We start from the raw sequence: 17,596 nt of genomic DNA on the forward strand, positions 1-17,596 counted from the left end.
CAAACCATAACTGATGAACTTTTCGAAGACGCAAGTTTGACTAATGCGACGTCGCTGTGTGTACACAGACAATGCAATTAATGTGGGAGTGACAATGAGAATTACATTGAAGAAGACTTATTAATGACAGAGAGGGCGAGTACCAAACACTACATCCTGGTACTCATGTAACTCACGTTAAAACAAAACAAACAAAAAAAAAAATATATATATATATATATATATATATATATATATATATATATATATACACACACACAAGATCAAGTCTTTAGACAGCCATCTTTGTGACCCCGTGCGCCGGCCAATAGCAGACCAGCATCCAATGACCTCATGACGCCGACCAATAGTAGACCAGTATCTTAGGGAGTCGTGACGCTGACCAATAGCAGACCAGCATTGTCGTTACGTAAGCGGTGATGCATGGATGGACCAGTTATATGGTTTACAGCTTTATCAAAAACAGGGAAAAATAACCAATTTCATCAAAGTGCTTGAAACACAAAATAAAACTAAAAAAAAAAAAAAAAAAAAAAATTCTTATTTCATTTCAATTAAATTTCACATGTAATAAACAAAGCTTTTTCCCTAGGGATATCTGCAGCCCGCCCCACTATTTGAGAAGCACTGGCTTAATCCAACAAAATAAAACACACATAGTCACCAGTGTCATTTGCCATGAGAATATTTTTGTTTGCTCTCCTGCGCATCCTCTTAAAATTTGGCTGGAAAAACGGCTACTTCAAAAGTAACTCGTATTTAGGTTAAAAATTATTTTTATTTGTCTTTCAGTGAGCCCTCAGTTCTTTGGGACGCGTGTGTTTGATCACTACGACCTGACCAAACTGGTTGATTTTATTGATTGGAAGCCTTTCTTTGATGTCTGGCAACTCAGGGGGAAATATCCCAATCGAGGTTACCCTAAGATCTTCAATGACAAGACAGTTGGTAAGTATTCATATTTTGTTAGCTCATCTATGGTAAACACCTTTTTTTCTGTTATACCATAATGTCTTTCAGATCAATCTTTCTTGAATTGTCCAAAAAAAAAAAACCTCTAACTTAACATTTATAGGACGCATACTTTCGTCCTTTGTGAAAAAAAGTGGACAATCCAAATCATGTCTGCACTAACGGGGGTTCTTTGACTGGACCTTTCACGATAGTCTTTGCATCTGCAAAGCTGTGAAGAGTAACGGTGTTACAGTTTGTGTTTCATTTAAACCCGTTTGAAATATTACAATAAACATTTGTAATGGTAGTGATAATTTAGCGATGCAGACAGTTCGTTTGAGACCAACAGCAGCTTTAGTAGACACCAAGAGAACAGTGATCACCTCATTTCCCCCAAACATTTCTAGCTTCTCTCGCCTCACTTTTCTGTCATTCTCCTTCATCTTCTTGGCTCTGTATGACAAATGTCATTGATATTTTGTACTTGTAGGATTGGAAGCACGCAAAGTTTTTGATGATGCCCAGCGGCTGCTCAACCAAATCATTAATAACTCAAGTCTGACTGGGCGAGGACTGGTAGGGTTCTGGCGGGCCCAGAGTAATGGCGATGACATCAACGTGTACAATAATGATGATGCAGTACACAGAGATTCCAAGCCAGTCGCAGTATTGCACGGTTTACGGCAACAGGTAAGCGAAAACAATAATATTGTCTTTTTGTCAAAGCCATTAGGTCAGTGATTCTTAACCTCGTTGGAGGTACCGAACCCCACGAGTTTCATATGCGCATTCACCGAACCCTTCTTTAGTGAAAAATAAAATATGACTTTTTTCAAATTCAAGACGTAGGTATATGTTTTGGTGCACAAAATGAAACGTGCATGAACATCGCCTGGTTTAAAGAACAAAACCAGCACAGCGAAAGAACTCACAACAAATTACCTACCTGCAAATCAGTGGGACTTCTGCTGTTGCTTTTGAGAGACCAGTTCAGATATGAGTGGCTTCAACACGTTAATGGGTACAAATCCAAGAGCAGGCAGAGTGGCCTTTTCATCAAATCTGGCGCTCTTCACCTTGAAATCAGCAAGTGTTGTGTTCTTGTATTCCCCATCTCCGTGTTTCTCTAAGAAGTGTTCCTTTACTTTTGCCGGTGCGAGGCTAGAGTTGCTCAGCTTAGCATTGGAAATCATGGAGATACGCTGACTCCCATCATGTGAATCCATGTTGTATTATATTTGTCCGACCACTTCTTTTTGTTACTCGACATGGTTAGTATGGATTAAAATATTAAGAAAGACTACTGAGCGCACTAAATTCCCCGCAGCACTGATAGGCCGAGCAACGTAACGTGATCTATAGTTAGTGATTATCAAGCAGGACACGTCATCACAAATAGACTCGATGAGTCTAGTAGTGTGTCTTGACCTCCACAACGGATCCTCCGCCAAACCTCTGAGACCGGCTCGCCGTACCCCTGGAGTTCGATCGAACCCCGGCGAAGAACCACTGCATTAGGTCGAGAATTGTTTTATGAAGTATGGCAAACCATTGTATTTCTCTGCTTCAGGTTGTAAAGGAGCATGCACGGTCAGAACCCTACCTGTGCTTGGCTGACTTTGTGGCACCCATAGACAGCGGCTTGGCTGACTACATTGGAGTATTTGCTGTGGGAGTGTTTGGTGCTGAAGAACTGAGTCAGCAGTTCCAGGCTGAAGGAGATGACTACAGCAGTATTATGGTCAAAGCTTTGGCTGACCGACTGGCAGAGGTGCAAGACACAGAGTGTTTTGCAAAATACCGCAATGTTTGCTAATTACTCATTTTGTTTTTTTATGTCATGCCTTTCTAGGTTCAATTCGAAAATTTGGGTAATACATTTTAACTAACTCGACTTTAATTGTAGGGTTGAGATAAGTGAAATGCTTGCTCGCAGTCAATGTGATAACTTCAGTTGTAAACCCGGCCCTTGCGGCCGCTACCCTGCATGTTTTGGAGGTTTCTGTTGTCCCAACACACCTGATTGAAATGATCACCTATCAGCAAGTTCAGCCGAAGCCGGATAACTTTATTTATCATTTGAATCAGCTGCATTGGACGACGGAAACATCAAAAACATGCAGGATAGCGGTCCTCCTGGACCGGGTTCGGACATGCCTGTGTTAGGCTCATTCATTCAAACTTGAATAGTGTTCAGTTTCAGATTGATTAATAAAAATGACTGAAATACTGGCATTGATACACAGATTAAGTTGTTAACAATAAATAGACATTTTTGGCAAAATTGACCAAAGCTGAATAATTCACTGTGCTGAATGCCACCCTGTATGAGAATCCTTGGTTTACCTTAAGCTGTTTTGTCAATCTTTTAAAATTTATTGTTGACTGCATTAATATTACCTAATAATTATACAACAGTACCAAACATTCAAATGTCGGGTGTTATTAAATGAGAGCATTCTTTGTAAAGTTTTTGCCCTGGACGACACATTGTACAAAGTAATGTACAGAAAGTGCAACTAAGTGGAACGTGAACCCTGTCTTTATTTTTTCCCAGGCATTTGCAGAAGAGCTACATGTTCGTGTGCGCAAGGAATTGTGGGCCTACTGTTGCGATGAATCCCTGCAGGCTTCAGACCTCCATCGGGTTCGTTACCAGGGTATCAGACCTGCGGCAGGCTACCCAAGCCAGCCGGATCACACTGAGAAGATTGTCATGTGGAATCTTGCTGGTATAGAGGAGAGCATTGGTAATATCATTAAATGTTCCATATTCAACCCAAGCCTTTCCTTTACAATTATATGCTTGATGTGCCACTGCTAGTCTAACCGCAACAGTCTGATTAATAGTTTTTTGGTGTTTTTTTTTTTTTTTTTGCATGAATTGTAGTGTCAAGGGGGAAGAGAGTTTAACATGTCCACCTCGCAGTTCTGTAGTCCCAGGTTCACTTCCTGTGTGGAGTTTGCATGTTGTTCCTGTGCCTGCATGGATTTACTGCAGCTACTCTGGTTTCCTCCCACAATCAAAAACATATTTATTATTGACGTATTACTGGAAAGAAAACATTAGATTGACTTCCCCTTTAACCATTGATGAATACCCGGTTTGCTCCTCAAAAACCCCATCTGGGGAGAAACCTTCATAAGGGACCGTTGGTGGGAGGCTCCACAGGTTGCCAAAAACCCCCACATTGTGCCATATTAAGCAGAAAATGTCCAGGGTGAAGATGCCATGAGGTTGTGGGAGGGTGCTTGAGCAGTATATATTAAGGCAATTGAAAACATATTGTCTTTTTCAAATTATTATGCTCAACTGGTTTTACAAAAACAGATGAAAATAGTCATTTGTGTAATTTATGGAATTAGGAGGTTGCATTTATTGACATCAAAAGCTATTTGAATAAGCACAATTTAAAAAGTCATGTTTGCATTTTAACATTTAGCCTCCTTTCTGAAATGTGAACATGTCTCGAAAAGCTACTGCTACATTAATTTGGAACAGTACATTTTAGCAAAAGCTTCATTTATATGTCTTGACAAAATGTTTAAAAAACATTAACAATTGATTACTTAAACATTATGCCGTGTCATTCGCATAAATCATAAGAGTGAAAACCATAATTTGCAATAATAATCTGGACTGTGGTGTACATCTGCGATTTTATGACTTGTGATTTAAAATTAGAATACAAATATAAATAACACTCGTGGCTGAATGTTGGCCATTCTTGAAAATGAGCTGCCGAACCGTTTATTGGCTTCTCTGTGTGCAGCGCCCAGCCTTAGATAAAAGTCTTGAAATGCTTTTGCCATAGAGAATGTTGTGTGCAGAACTCCTGTCGTTTTTTTTTTTTCTTTTTCTTGGCCCATTACAGCCCACAAAACACATTCTCTGTTTAAAAACATGCAACTTTTTGTGTTTAGGTATTGGCTTGACGGAGTCACTGGCAATGACGCCCGCTGCTTCAGTCTCTGGACTTTATTTCTCTAATCCGCAGGCGTCATACTTTGCTGTTGGAAAGATCACCAAAGAGCAGGCAGGTTTTGTAAAGCGACTCGATCTTGCACTCTCGTACCTTTGCTCAAAAAAAGTAAAAAGCATACTTATACTAAAAAGTATACTTACAGTATATTGTCACACGCTGTCACACACTTATGCGTTCATTTTATCATGAAAATTTCCCGTTATTTAAGCAGAACATATTTAATTTTGCGTTCAGTGTTTGAGTTATGCATGGACTAATATTCGATTCTGCCGTAAGCAAAAAATATGATATCACAGGATCACGCTATTAAATTTACAGCTGTTTTTTAAACAAAATATTTAATATTTGGTAAATTAGGAAGTATGTGCCATGTTTAGTACAAGAGAATGAAATAATGAATAAATATGTTATGATTCTTCTTGTTTTTAAATTGTTCATAGCAAGTCACAGTGCCCTGTCACTGTAATCTCTTTTTAAGAATGACCCATTTCCTTATCCTCCATGCATGCCAAGAAAAAGTGTTTGCCATCTACTTGTTTTCATGGGTGTCTTGTTGAGTCAGCTTTGCAAGCACTATCCATCCATTCAGCCATCCACTGTCTAGAGACACTTATAGTGATACCGTATTACTAGTCCTTTTTCTGTCAAACTGCAACGTTTCCACACATGTCCACTACGAGGTGCTCTATCTTTAACAAATCTATAGGCAGTATACCTTTTTTTTTTTTTCAAAAACATGAAATGTTATCATTTGGAAGATAAAATTGTACTGAAAGCAAGCTTGTTTGACTAGCATGAGCATAAATGTGTTTTTGATGAGAAAACACTGAGCACTTGTTTTTGCCTTTTCAATTCATATTTTGACTGCCATTTTGTAAGATCCAAAAAGGCACGGAGGGCGTGCTAAGTCTCATGAATTCATTTTGATTGGTTAAATTTCCTCCAATTATCTCCCAGATGGGACAAGATCATAACAATTATTTGTATTGGTTTGGACATGTAAACGTGTCACGTTCTCCAGCATTTTTGTTTAGGTCTGAAGGAGTTAAGGCTAAGACCTCCTTATTTTCCATGTATGCTAAGAAAGTACAAAAATGCATTTGCCATTTCAATATTTTCACAAAAAGCAACTTGTTAGCCAACTCTACAAGCAGCCCATCATTCTGCCCCATTTAAACGCCACTTGCTTTAGACTACAAAAAGAAAAGGAAAGCAGGCTCATTCATTTGATAATAGACAGTATTAGTGGGTATTGAAACCTTGACTTTGTAACATCACAATGTACCGTCAAAACAATTTTCAGCCCATGCCTAGTTTAAGTTCTTGTCAAAAAAGTCACAAGCTATGGGTCATGACCGATAGAACAAGATTCCGGATACAAGAGGCCAAAAGAAGTTTCCTCCGCAGGACGTCTGGGCTCTCAACCTAGAAATATAGGTTGACAAGCTCTGTCATTGGGGAGGGGCTCACAGTTGAGCTGTGGCTCTTCCACGTTGAGAGGAGCCAGTTGAGGTGGTTCGGGCGTCTTGTTAGGATGCTTCCTAGACGCCGGATGGCTTCGTGGTGTGTGGCTCCAATGGTGGGGGAGGATGCCAGTCAGACCCGGTAGACCCAAACGTAAGGGATGCCGTCAAGCTGAAGAAGTCTTATTGGGTTTTTGGTCCCGTGAGACTCCGGACGCAGCTGACAGGTACCCACTGGCCTAGCGGAGTGCGGCTTCGGTGGACGCTGAGGCAAAAACCCAGGTGTGAGAGGAATTCGATGGGGCCATGGGAAACGACTTGCGTGCGGCTTTGAGGAAACTCTGGGCCACCATTCGGCATCTCGGGAGGGGGAAGCAGTGCACCATTAACTCTGTGTACAGTGGAGATTGGGCCTTGTACAGAAAAAAAATATATTTGCATACTAATCTTTTTACATGACTATTAGTATAGTCATATTGTGCAAAATCGGAAATGGGTAACCTGTGTCATCACTACCTGTATCTGTCCACTGACATCTTTGTTTTCTTTGTTTCTTTTATCAGGTGGAGGATTATTCAAAAAGGAAAAATATGGATGTAGAGAAGGTTGAAAAGTGGCTAGCTCCCATCCTTGGTTATGACAGATGATGTTTAGAACCGGACCACACCGGCAGTGCAAATGACGGGGAACTGAATTAATGGTTTGCGTGTACCATATGTGCACAGTCATTGTCAATCCCGATGAAAGTCATGCACCATAAAAAAATGTTTGACAGTATTTCTCAAGATGGAACATAGCAGTAAACTGATGCAATGTGAATAAAATGTGTGTTTTGCAGACATGATCTCTTTAAATGTCAATATGTTCACACAGCAGACATGTTGACCCAATTCAGATTTTTTTTCCCCTGATGTGAAATGTATCTGATATTTTAATGGCAGTGTGAATGACACATCAGAGTTTTTTTCAAATGCAACCCAGGCCATGGGTATGTGGTCCTGAAAACAATCCATACCCTATCTTTTGTCGTGAAACTTCAGCTTCAACGGCCAGGTCACATTCGTCCCACCCCCAAAGATCCATCACAATTCTGCGCTCAAAAAGGCAGAAACAGGTTGGAAAAAATAGCAGACGAGAGATAAAGACATCTCAATTGAGGAAGAGTGATGTATTTCCCCTCCTACACTCCATTTGCACACCCACGATCTCCACAGACGTTGCTGACACTGCTCCACAGCATGCCATTGCCAAAAACCTCTCCTTTCTCCTCAATTTCTTCCTTACATTTAAAAATTACAAAATATTCTGTCTCCAGTTTGACAGTCATTTGAACATAACCAGCTACTCCAGTCGGACATCTATTTTGTTTTTTGTAAAACTCTAACGTTAAGCATGCCCACTGTGTGTCTTGTCACACTGTCTTCAATGTGCATGCGGGACATTTTGGGGTCATTTTTGAAAAATCGGAATTAAGCACGTGTTACCACTTAATTTCAATCGATTGATGGATGAACCTGTGGTTTTAGCTTTATATTGGAGTGATACAGTTCATTAAGAAAATGTATCTAATATTTTGTTGTTTGGCATCTCAAACACCCCCATTTTTATATGCCCTGTGTTTAAAAGGTTGTAAAATCAAGCTTTAGAGCGGAGCTGCAACATACAAATAAACAAAACGCAATGATTTACAGTCGCTTTTCAGTAGCAGTCAAAAACAAATTCAGATGGTCACAGACACACATTAAGAGGACATACAGTATCTCAATTGGGTACTGTTAAATCATTAAAAAAAAAAAAAAACAGGACTGAAATTGCTGAGCAGGTGAGGAGACTCCATCTATGGGGCCCATCTGCACCAGGAGCCAAACCCAGCTGTCAGCTGCAAGGAACTTTTCAAGACAGATTGGGAACAAAATGTTTTTTTTTTTTTTTTTTTTTAAGGACAACTTGCAAGTTCTGTGTTTTACCTAGAAACTTGAAGTCAAATCAGCATTTCAAGGGCCTTATTAAAACATATGTGGCGGGCTGGATCTGGCCCCCGGGCCTTGAGTTTGACACCTGTGCTGTCATTTAATATTTCGGGTGTGGTCCATGTAGCCAGGTACCAGTTGGTACCATCCAACTAGTACTGACTAAGGGCGCACTAGTTGAGAAAATTAAAGGCTGATATCAAGAATATGGAATAAAGGCTCAAAATGCTTGGTCGAGCCCTCACCCTTTGGGTGGCCATGTCCATGACGCATTAGGAAGCTGCTAAGTCATTATTTCCTTAAGGACTGCACGATTAATTTATTCATGTTTTTGTCAAAATACCACAGTCATTGCTCGAAATTTATTGGATTAAAACCATGTTTTAATGTGTCTTATAACAAGATTAAACCATATATTTTGTAATTGGATATTTAGACAATAAAAAAGCTAAAAAAAAATCGAGATTTGTGAAAAGTTCAACGTATTCATGCATAGTTATTTATTGTCGCTACCTTTGTATTTTCTTTTGTTGTATTCATATATTATATTCATTGTTTCTGTATTGTTATTTGATATGTTTTACTTTTGTTTGTTCAAAGTTGTTCATACATTTCGTACTTGGACCGCACGGGACACTTCGGTTTTGTCACTCAGAATCGCCGACAGGGGGCGACAAACAATTTGCTCCTGTACATGTGCAGCTCCTCCCACCTTGTGCGCGCACACCAATGAGGCGAGTCACATCTCCGCTCTGTGACCGTTCAGAGGCTTGAGGTCGCCCGCACACCCACATCCAAACTTCCCACGAGCTGCGGCAAACCTGGGCTTCCCCGACCGAGAAGCAAGCCATGGCTGATGGAGAAGGCGAGGATGAAATTCAGTTTTTGCGAACTGTAAGTCGTTTGATTGCGGCTGGGAATCGATGTGTTTGTGTGACGTGACACTTGCATGGTGGGCGTGTGCGTGCGTTCGGGAAGGGCACGCATTTTACCGCATTGGGGATGTCGGCTCCTCCGACACAAGTCGTGTGTCAGACGGTGCGGCTCATGCGCACGGAGGATGCGTGACAGATGTGGGAACGACGGGGGAGCGTGCATCATGAGGGGGACGTGAAGAGGATTTGATGCGCTAGTGCGAGGGCTCGATTGTAGGGAGCGCAGTGCGGTATTAGACAAGTCAGTCAACATAGAAGCCGGTTGTTGCAGCCCGTCATTGCTTTCTCAACAATTCATTTTCATCTGTGATGTATGCTTATAGTCGTTATAAAGTTACACTGAGATGCAAATTTATAATAATAAAAGCGGAGAGACTATTGTTTTGTGTTAAAAAAAAATACAGGGCAAAATGTCTTTAAGTATGTACTGTACTTACAAATCAATACAGAAAACCAAAATTAAAATTATTCTTATATGATATACATTATAAAAATAAACTAACAAGGCATTAGGAATTATTTATTATGCCTACTATTATCATACTGTAGTGCAGAACTATTCTCTTGAATTCTTTGTGCTTCAGCGACTCTGCGCAAAGAAATTGTACATGTACAGACTTTGATGGGGATATTTGCCTTGCTGTGGATATTTGTGTTTCATTGTATTCATCTGTTTATTTTCAGTATATCTTTTTTTTACGACAAAATATGTATTTTTAGAACAAAAGGGAAAAAGATTATAGAAAATGTCCACTTATTTAATGCAATTTAACACTTGTATTTTTTCAGTTCCAATTTTTGGACTTTGCAACTTTTTTTTGTGTTTCATCGAAGATAAAACTTTGAAAAAAACACAACAAAACAAAACAATACAGAGCTGAAATTTCTGCTGGAATGTCAAAAGAGGCCCAAATTCAAAAGGCTGCCAAGATCTAGTCTCTAACTGTTTCAGATTTGCGCTCAGAAAATGATACCCTGGAACTTGATTCAAATCAATTTTGTTCTATTGACGCTCATTATAAAATTTTCCAAATACTGTAAACCTTTTGTTTTATCGTGCATTTCTCATGACTACTTAATGAATCCTTTCAATGGGCCCTCGACTGTCGGTCAAAAATGAATGTGATGTGTTGAAACGTTTAACACGACTAATCCACTAGGTAGCGCCAGAGTCTAGTTAGTGAATTTTCTTTACAAATGCTCGCTGCGTAGCGGGAGTATTGTTCAATATACACAATATGGATTGAAAGAGGAGTATGTATGCACTGCAAAGTAGAACTCCTTTACAACAAATATATTTGCAACTGGAAATTTTTCACAACAGGGGAATTTTCACGATTGCAAATCTATGTCTCGAACATAAACAAAAAAAAAAAGTGTTGTGCAATCTACAATCAGACTGAAGTTAAAAATAAAAACAATCAACATTTAAACAAAAAAAAGGAAAACGAAAAAGGAAAGGAATTGCCAAATCGACAATAAGCATTCATACAATAAGCTCCACCCATCTTTCATCTTTATTACATTTATCCTGTCTTCCAAGCGTTAGCTTGGTTTAAACTCCGCGCGGCTGCACGCATCAAAATGACGTTATTTCGGCAACCACACCCCTTTGTGCGGAGCAGATTTTCCGCAAGGCATATCTTCTGTAATTTTTTTTTATTTTTATTTTTTTCGAACGGACAATATGACGGACAAACAATTACTCCTGGAAGTTTCCCAGTAAAAACACCTTTAAGATTAGTCTGAAAAGGGAATAGCATGATCTAAATACCATAAACAACTCCCGGCGAGCACCACATTGGGGAGAGATGAGGAATCTGTTTTAGAGCGTTTGAATCAACGAGGATTCTCAACCTCTGATATAGAGTAGTATTGTGTGCCGTAGAGTCAATTTACTGCCACCTCTGTTGGGATGGCTATATTGAGTATGGGAGAATATCATCTAAATGCGGGGGAAATCCGCCTCGAGTATGAACTGCTGCAAAACGAGTGCCAGCGCATCAAGTATAAACCAAGGTAGACGTTTCCTGCAGGCTTGTTTTCGCATTGTGAATTTCAGTGCAACGCAAATGCAAAAAAAACAAAACAAAAAAAACCCATTTCGTATTATGCAACAGGGGGATTTTTCCCTGTTTGAAGAAGTAAGAAAGAGGGAAAGGCTTCGTTGCATGTTTTTTTCACACTGGGGGATTTTTTTTGCACATGCATGTTTCGTTGTAGATGAGTTTCATTGTATGTTTTTGCATTGGTGCTTGAAGGTCGTTGTTGTTTTTTTTTTTTTTTTAGCCAGTTCGTGCTATCATTTGAAATATATGCGTTTGAGTGTTGGCGCCAGTGTGTGCTTCTGCATCTCTGTTTGTTTTGCTAATGCAAAGATCTGCGTCCGTGTTAGTTTTGCATGTGCAAAAGAGGGTATCCTGTGAGTCTTGATTCAGGCTGAAATGTTGGAAGTTGGGACTGCAAGTCTTGAAAGCAGGCCTTAATGTCTGCAAAAATGTTGCTTCAGAGCGTGTCTGCTCTTTGCTCTCTGCTCACTTTAGCATTTTTCGAAGATGACAATACAAATCGTGTGCATGACTGTGACATATGTGACAAAGTGTAAGCATGTCCTTTTCACCGTGTTCTTTCAGGCAGGCTTCTCGTGCACTCATTGGAAGTAGAAAAGTGCTCGCTCTGCCAGCAACTCGTAGCTTTGTTGATAGATTGCACAGCTCGTATAACATATGAATTTATTTGTGCCAAGGTAACAGAGCTGCACATAACTAAATAAAAACCTAAACAAGGTTCCATTCTCATGCAGTGTGTGGCATTAGTTCATCATCCGGCTTGTCATTCACCTTTTTGGTTAGTGTCACTTGTTAGAAAGCAGAGTGAGTGCAAATTCCCCCCTCCTGTCTCACGTCATCAGTCCAATACGAATAAGCTACCCTGTCAGCTGTTTCTCGGTATGAACACTAACTCGTGGGCAGCCGACTCGGAACGTCGGACCCAAAACCCCCACAACCAGGAACTCAGAGTTCCTGGACTGCTTTGTGTGAAAGGGGCTCCTGTGACCATACTTCTCTATGATGATACTTTAAGTTTAACTTCCGTTACAGTAATGAATTATGTTTAATTGCACTGATGAAATGAGAGAAATACGATAAAGAAATCAGACATTTTTTTGTCATTTTTGTTTCGAGGATTCAAGAAAACAATAACAAAAATGGATGGGCATCATTCTACCTAAGCAACAAAACACTATCTTATTCCTATGTAATGCCACATACACAAATACATACTGACAAATATCGGAAAACCTTCTATAAAAAACAGCCAATTTGTTACTGAATATGTGCCAATGACAGGATTGTGTTCAATCTGTTTATTGCAGGGGTGTCAAACTCGTTTTTTTTTTTAGTGAGCCACATTGGAGTTATATGATTGTGAAGTCAAATCAATTTTAAGTGTGTTTGTCAGACACTTGCTTAGTTTTGAAACCAGAGAACTATTCTTGTAAAAACTTCAAAAGAGAGATTGGCAACAAAAAATGAGTTGCCTTGAGTTGGACACCTGTGGTTTATTGTGACTTCTATTTTCGGACATCAGTGGACAGCTCCGCAACATCGGGCTTGTAAGATGTTTTTGTTATTTGACAACTCACCGGAAATCAAACATGCAAGCAAATTCCTCTACATTGCCAATGAAAGCCAATGATTAGATCCAAGAACTGTTGAGACTTCTGTTCTATATGTTTCTCTTTGGTATTCATGGCCCTGCACACACAAGCGCATTTTTTTTTTCTTTTTTTGATACAACGCCGAGCTGAAAGGAATGTGTGATGCAGGTGATGACCCAAATCTTAGACAAAAATTATGAAATTTAATATTTTGTCTACATGTTTTTGCAGCATTGGAAAACGTTAAGAATATTTGGGGACTTTTTGTAAATCATATTAAAAAAAAACATTCCCCCCAATCTTATTCCTTTTTGAAAAAGTGCCAGATAGCCTCTAGGATGGCGCTAAAGAGCCACATGCGGCTCTAAAGCTGCCCCCTGCACTAAATTGACAGTCATGTTCAAAGTAAGGTATGCGAGTAAATATGAAACAGAACAAATGTTCATGTCAAAATGTCTCATTTCAAAATTCAGTATTCTATGTCATAGACATCGTAAAGAGCCTTCTGTCCATAAATTGGACATGATTGATATGGTTGGACAACACTCTACTCCAAACACCAGAGCATATGCAAATAACACCAAATGAACTGAGGGCACACTCCAGAGTGACCATCTGTTATGTTCTGGGGTGGTATTTGTTGTGTTTTCTGTTCCTTTCATGCTCTGAGCTTGTGTTGGTACCGTAATTCCCCAAGTATAGGATGCTCAAAAAAATGAAAGCCAAAAGTATGGACGTGTCCTATGAACAGTATCTTAAAGATTAGAATTATTTTTTCAACATCATTTGAGGAAGATTGCATTCATTAGTCACATAAGCCCAGTTATGATGTACAGATGCACAGTTCTGTATTGGACATTTTCTTTACTTACGGTAATTACGGTAATGGAACACTAGACTAGTGTTGGCTGTTAATCAGTGCATTAGTCGCAGCTGATTATAAAATTGTGTTCTCTGAAATAGTTACTGCATTATTTCCTTTTTTTTAAAGTTCTTTATTTGTAACTTTTCAAATGTTTGCTGATGGGTACAATTTACACGTTCACCCATGTACATAACGTCATTGTGTGCACATTTTCTTCCCCAAATTTTCCCATCCCACAAAAAAAGGAACTGAGGAAAAAAGAATTAAAAGAAAGAAACAAAAGAAAACAAAGGAACTTGATCAATGACCAAGAACATTGTCTTATTTCAAAAGTAAATTGGGCTTTTTGATTTGCATATACCTTTTCCATTTTTCCCAACATTTTTTGAACCAATCATGTTTCTGATTTACAAGTGAAGTTAAATTTTCCACATTATAAATGTCCATTGTTTTGTTCCACCACATTGACAAAGTAGGGATATCTTGACCCAACCATGTCTTTGTTATGGGCTTTTTGTTTGCCACCAGTAGAATAACAAGTAAATATTTATCATTTTTACTCCATTGCTAAGGAAGACATCCAAAATAAAATATCAATTCCTAATGGAATTGTACATTTGAAAATATCTTGCAGTGCACCATTGGCATCTTTCCAGTTTTTCAGTGTCTGAAAAGTGAGCAGTCCGATAGTATTTGAAAATATTTTCTCGTTTCTCCTACGTTTGGGAGGGAGTCCATCTTAGTATGTCATTTGACAGGGAGTAATAAAACATCTTTCATATTTTACACTGAACATGTTTTCATGTTCAGTCTTTCATCCGAATTCTTTCCACCTCTGGGAATTTGTCGAGTTCCATATTGTTAGTTCCATATTGCTAGTTTCCATATTGTAGTTCACTCCTCTTCAGTGATGCTTATTCCTCCTTCTTTCTCTCACATTATCTTTACATGTTTAGTTGACAGAGACTTTTCCAACTTGTAGGTTTGTGATCTTTTGCAGCAGATCCTTGTTTAGCTAAGATTCTGCTTTAACATTTTTTTTCTAGATCGTATCGGTAATAATCCTGCCTCTCCATATTCATTTTGAAGTGTTTCAAAACCAATGACCTGTCATTTCCTTTCAAAGTCCAAAATTGAAACATACATCCAGTTAATTTGGTGGAAGATCTGAATCATAAGCGAAACATTTTTAACCTTGCTGTATCTTTTTTCAGATCACATTTTTTAACTTTACTCTTCCAAATAGATTGGGTACATTGAACCCAGGGTTTTTCTACAGTGTCAATATAGTATTGCATGTTTGCATTAGCCAGAACCCTTGTATTGGAAAAGGAAAGATTTTCTCCTCAATACTTTATCCACGATGTATCACACCAGTCTCTTAACTAATTGTACCAATCTATAGTAATCCTTAAGAGGTGGTAGGCCCCAGCCTCCCCTCTCTTCAACCAATTGCAATGTCATAAGGCTGACTTTTGACTTTTTATTTTTGCCATACATATCTGGATATCATCTTATCCCATTCTTTGAGTTTGATCAATCTGTCTAACGGCCCTCATATGTTGACCTAGAGTGGAGCCCGTAGCTGACCAAACAGGATAATGAGGGGCTAGGGTTAACACATATTTCAACAGTGCTCTTTGTAAAAATGTCATCTCCCTGCTCCCTTTCCCCCTCACTCACTTGCTCGCTCACTCACTCAACTGCAAGCCACTTTCAGCTGTCATAGCAGACACCATACTTCCAACAAATATATATATAACTTACGAATATAAATACAAGAAAATATGATGAAACCACAAAGATGACATTTTTTTGATAACGGTTTTGCATTGTACACTACATGCTAACATAGAAATACCGTAATTTTACCCTAAAATTAAGGAGGCGTCCTATCCACAAGTATCAGATTTTGTTTGTTATTCTGTGTGCTGTTTTTGTTCTTACTTGCTTTGCATCTTCGCTGAATCAAATCATTTTTTTTTGAGGACATCAATCTCCCTGCTCCCTTGCATTTGGGTCCATTACCCCCATATCCTCCACACACGTGATGGAATCTGATAAAACGACTTGACCATAGAAAAACCCTGCAGGAAGCTCTTGACAGCAGACAAGACAGCCAGCTGACCATCCCAGTTAACCTCGTGTAAGCCCTCTGATCTATTCCGCTGTGTTCCTTTCACTTGAGTCCTCCACTAGTCCATTCATGTCACCTTCCCCTAACCTTCTGCCTCCACATTGTCTTTTTGGATTCAGATTTTTCCGATTTGGAAGACGGTCCCCCCTTCTTAGTAAATGGTCTTTCCAACTCAGGTTCTGATGCAGATTTTGATTATCGTTGTTCTTTTCCTTTCTTCTTCAAATTTTAATACGGATTTAGATTCCCCTAGTAGCTATTGTTAAAATATAAGATTTTTGGACTGTCAGAATGATAGTTAACATAGAAGCTTACAAGAAGTAACAAACATACATTTAGACCACACATTGACAACATGTGTCTTTCGATTTTGCCAAAGACTGGTCACTTCAAAGAGGAAGAGGAGGACATGAGCAGGCAGAGAAAAACCAATTATTTGTTGAAAACTTGGATAGTTTTATTATGAAGTTCCTTGTCAACAAGTCCACCTAAATAATAGATTGTTTTGGCAGCTCATCTGTAATTGGAGGCATTTGTTTGATGAACGGCTGCTCTTGAACAGAGCATATTTCAAATTGAGGCAGTCTTGCCATCACGGAAAGGGACTTGTTGCCACGCTGCATAAAGTCTTCCTGCAATACTCCAATTTGTGGTCCCCAGCCCTCACCACAGACACAAGTTTATGTGTTTGTCGGCAGAGCACTGCATCCTGCTAAATGCTCTGCGAAATGGGCTTTGCATACCTTACTACAGTATTTGTCGCCAGTCAATACAGACATTTTGAGTGAGGTAACCACAACCGGCTGCGTGAGGCTTCCTTGCTTGGGTTGCCAAATAAGGTCTATCTTTATTCCCCTCAATATGACTCATTTGTCATGCTTTTAAATCAGGGTTTATTTTAATGAAAATTTTGAAAAAAAAAAAAAAAAGCTGTCAATCATAAACATTTTACAGACGCTAGAATAAGCTCCTTCACAAAAACATAAATCAAGTAAAAATAACAATGTTATGTTCAGTTCACGTTAGCCCAAAATTAGATTCATTTAAATTGTTCAGGTACAACACTGAAAATGGATGTCCCTGAGTTGTGTGTCAGATTTGTATTGGCCCCACCTGCATGCTTTTGTCCTTACATGAGCAATGTACTGATTTTATGTCTGTGTTTGTTTGTGTGTCCTTAGAATGATGAGGTGGTCCTTCAGTGTTTGGCCACAATTCATAACGAGCAACAGAAGCTCTGCTTGGCTGCTGAAGGCTTCGGAAACAGGCAGTGCTTCCTTGACTCGATCTCCAACTCCAAGGTACCGTTATGCTTATGCTGGGTGTGTCAACAACGCACATGAGTCAAGTTAAGAAACATTATTGTTATGTCTGGGTTGACACCCTTTCAATTGCCTTCCCAGTTATTGACTGGGCTAACAATCTAAAATTTGTGCAAACACCAGAATGACTCACTTTGAAAATGTAAATTATTGAGAAATGTCCATCGTAAATGGTACATAGAGTGCAAAAGGGTAAGAGAGTGTTTTTTTTCATGTTGTCTTTCTGCTTTGGAACACTTAAAAGTGTGTTGATGGGTCTTTTATCTTTATTGTTAATGTGTTTATCATTTATGTGATTGGAAT

At 39.1% G+C, this 17,596-nt stretch overlaps 2 protein-coding genes across 2 annotated transcripts in view; both read left to right on the plus strand.

The window, feature by feature from the left end:
- Nucleotides 1-7,242, plus strand: part of mtr (5-methyltetrahydrofolate-homocysteine methyltransferase) — a 43,326-nt gene extending 36,084 nt beyond the window's left edge. Inside the window, exons 28-33 of the mRNA XM_088438746.1 lie at nt 793-948; nt 1,445-1,644; nt 2,525-2,725; nt 3,512-3,704; nt 4,879-4,991; nt 6,967-7,242. Coding sequence (XP_088294872.1) covers nt 793-948; nt 1,445-1,644; nt 2,525-2,725; nt 3,512-3,704; nt 4,879-4,991; nt 6,967-7,050 — 947 coding nt within the window. The 3' untranslated portion in view covers nt 7,051-7,242. The remainder of the gene's footprint in view (nt 1-792; nt 949-1,444; nt 1,645-2,524; nt 2,726-3,511; nt 3,705-4,878; nt 4,992-6,966) is intronic.
- Nucleotides 7,243-9,161: 1,919 nt separating this feature from the next.
- ryr2a (ryanodine receptor 2a (cardiac)) overlaps nt 9,162-17,596 on the plus strand; it is a 158,803-nt gene continuing 150,368 nt past the window's right edge. The window contains exons 1-2 of the mRNA XM_088438734.1: nt 9,162-9,267; nt 17,153-17,272. Of these exons, the coding sequence (XP_088294860.1) occupies nt 9,223-9,267; nt 17,153-17,272 (165 nt within the window). The 5' untranslated portion in view covers nt 9,162-9,222. The remainder of the gene's footprint in view (nt 9,268-17,152; nt 17,273-17,596) is intronic.

This window comes from Hippichthys cyanospilos, chromosome 17 (assembly GCF_059441005.1).
Source record: "Hippichthys cyanospilos isolate Australia breed blue-spotted pipefish chromosome 17, RoL_Hcya_1.0, whole genome shotgun sequence".
NCBI classification, from domain to species: Eukaryota; Metazoa; Chordata; class Actinopteri; order Syngnathiformes; family Syngnathidae; genus Hippichthys; species Hippichthys cyanospilos.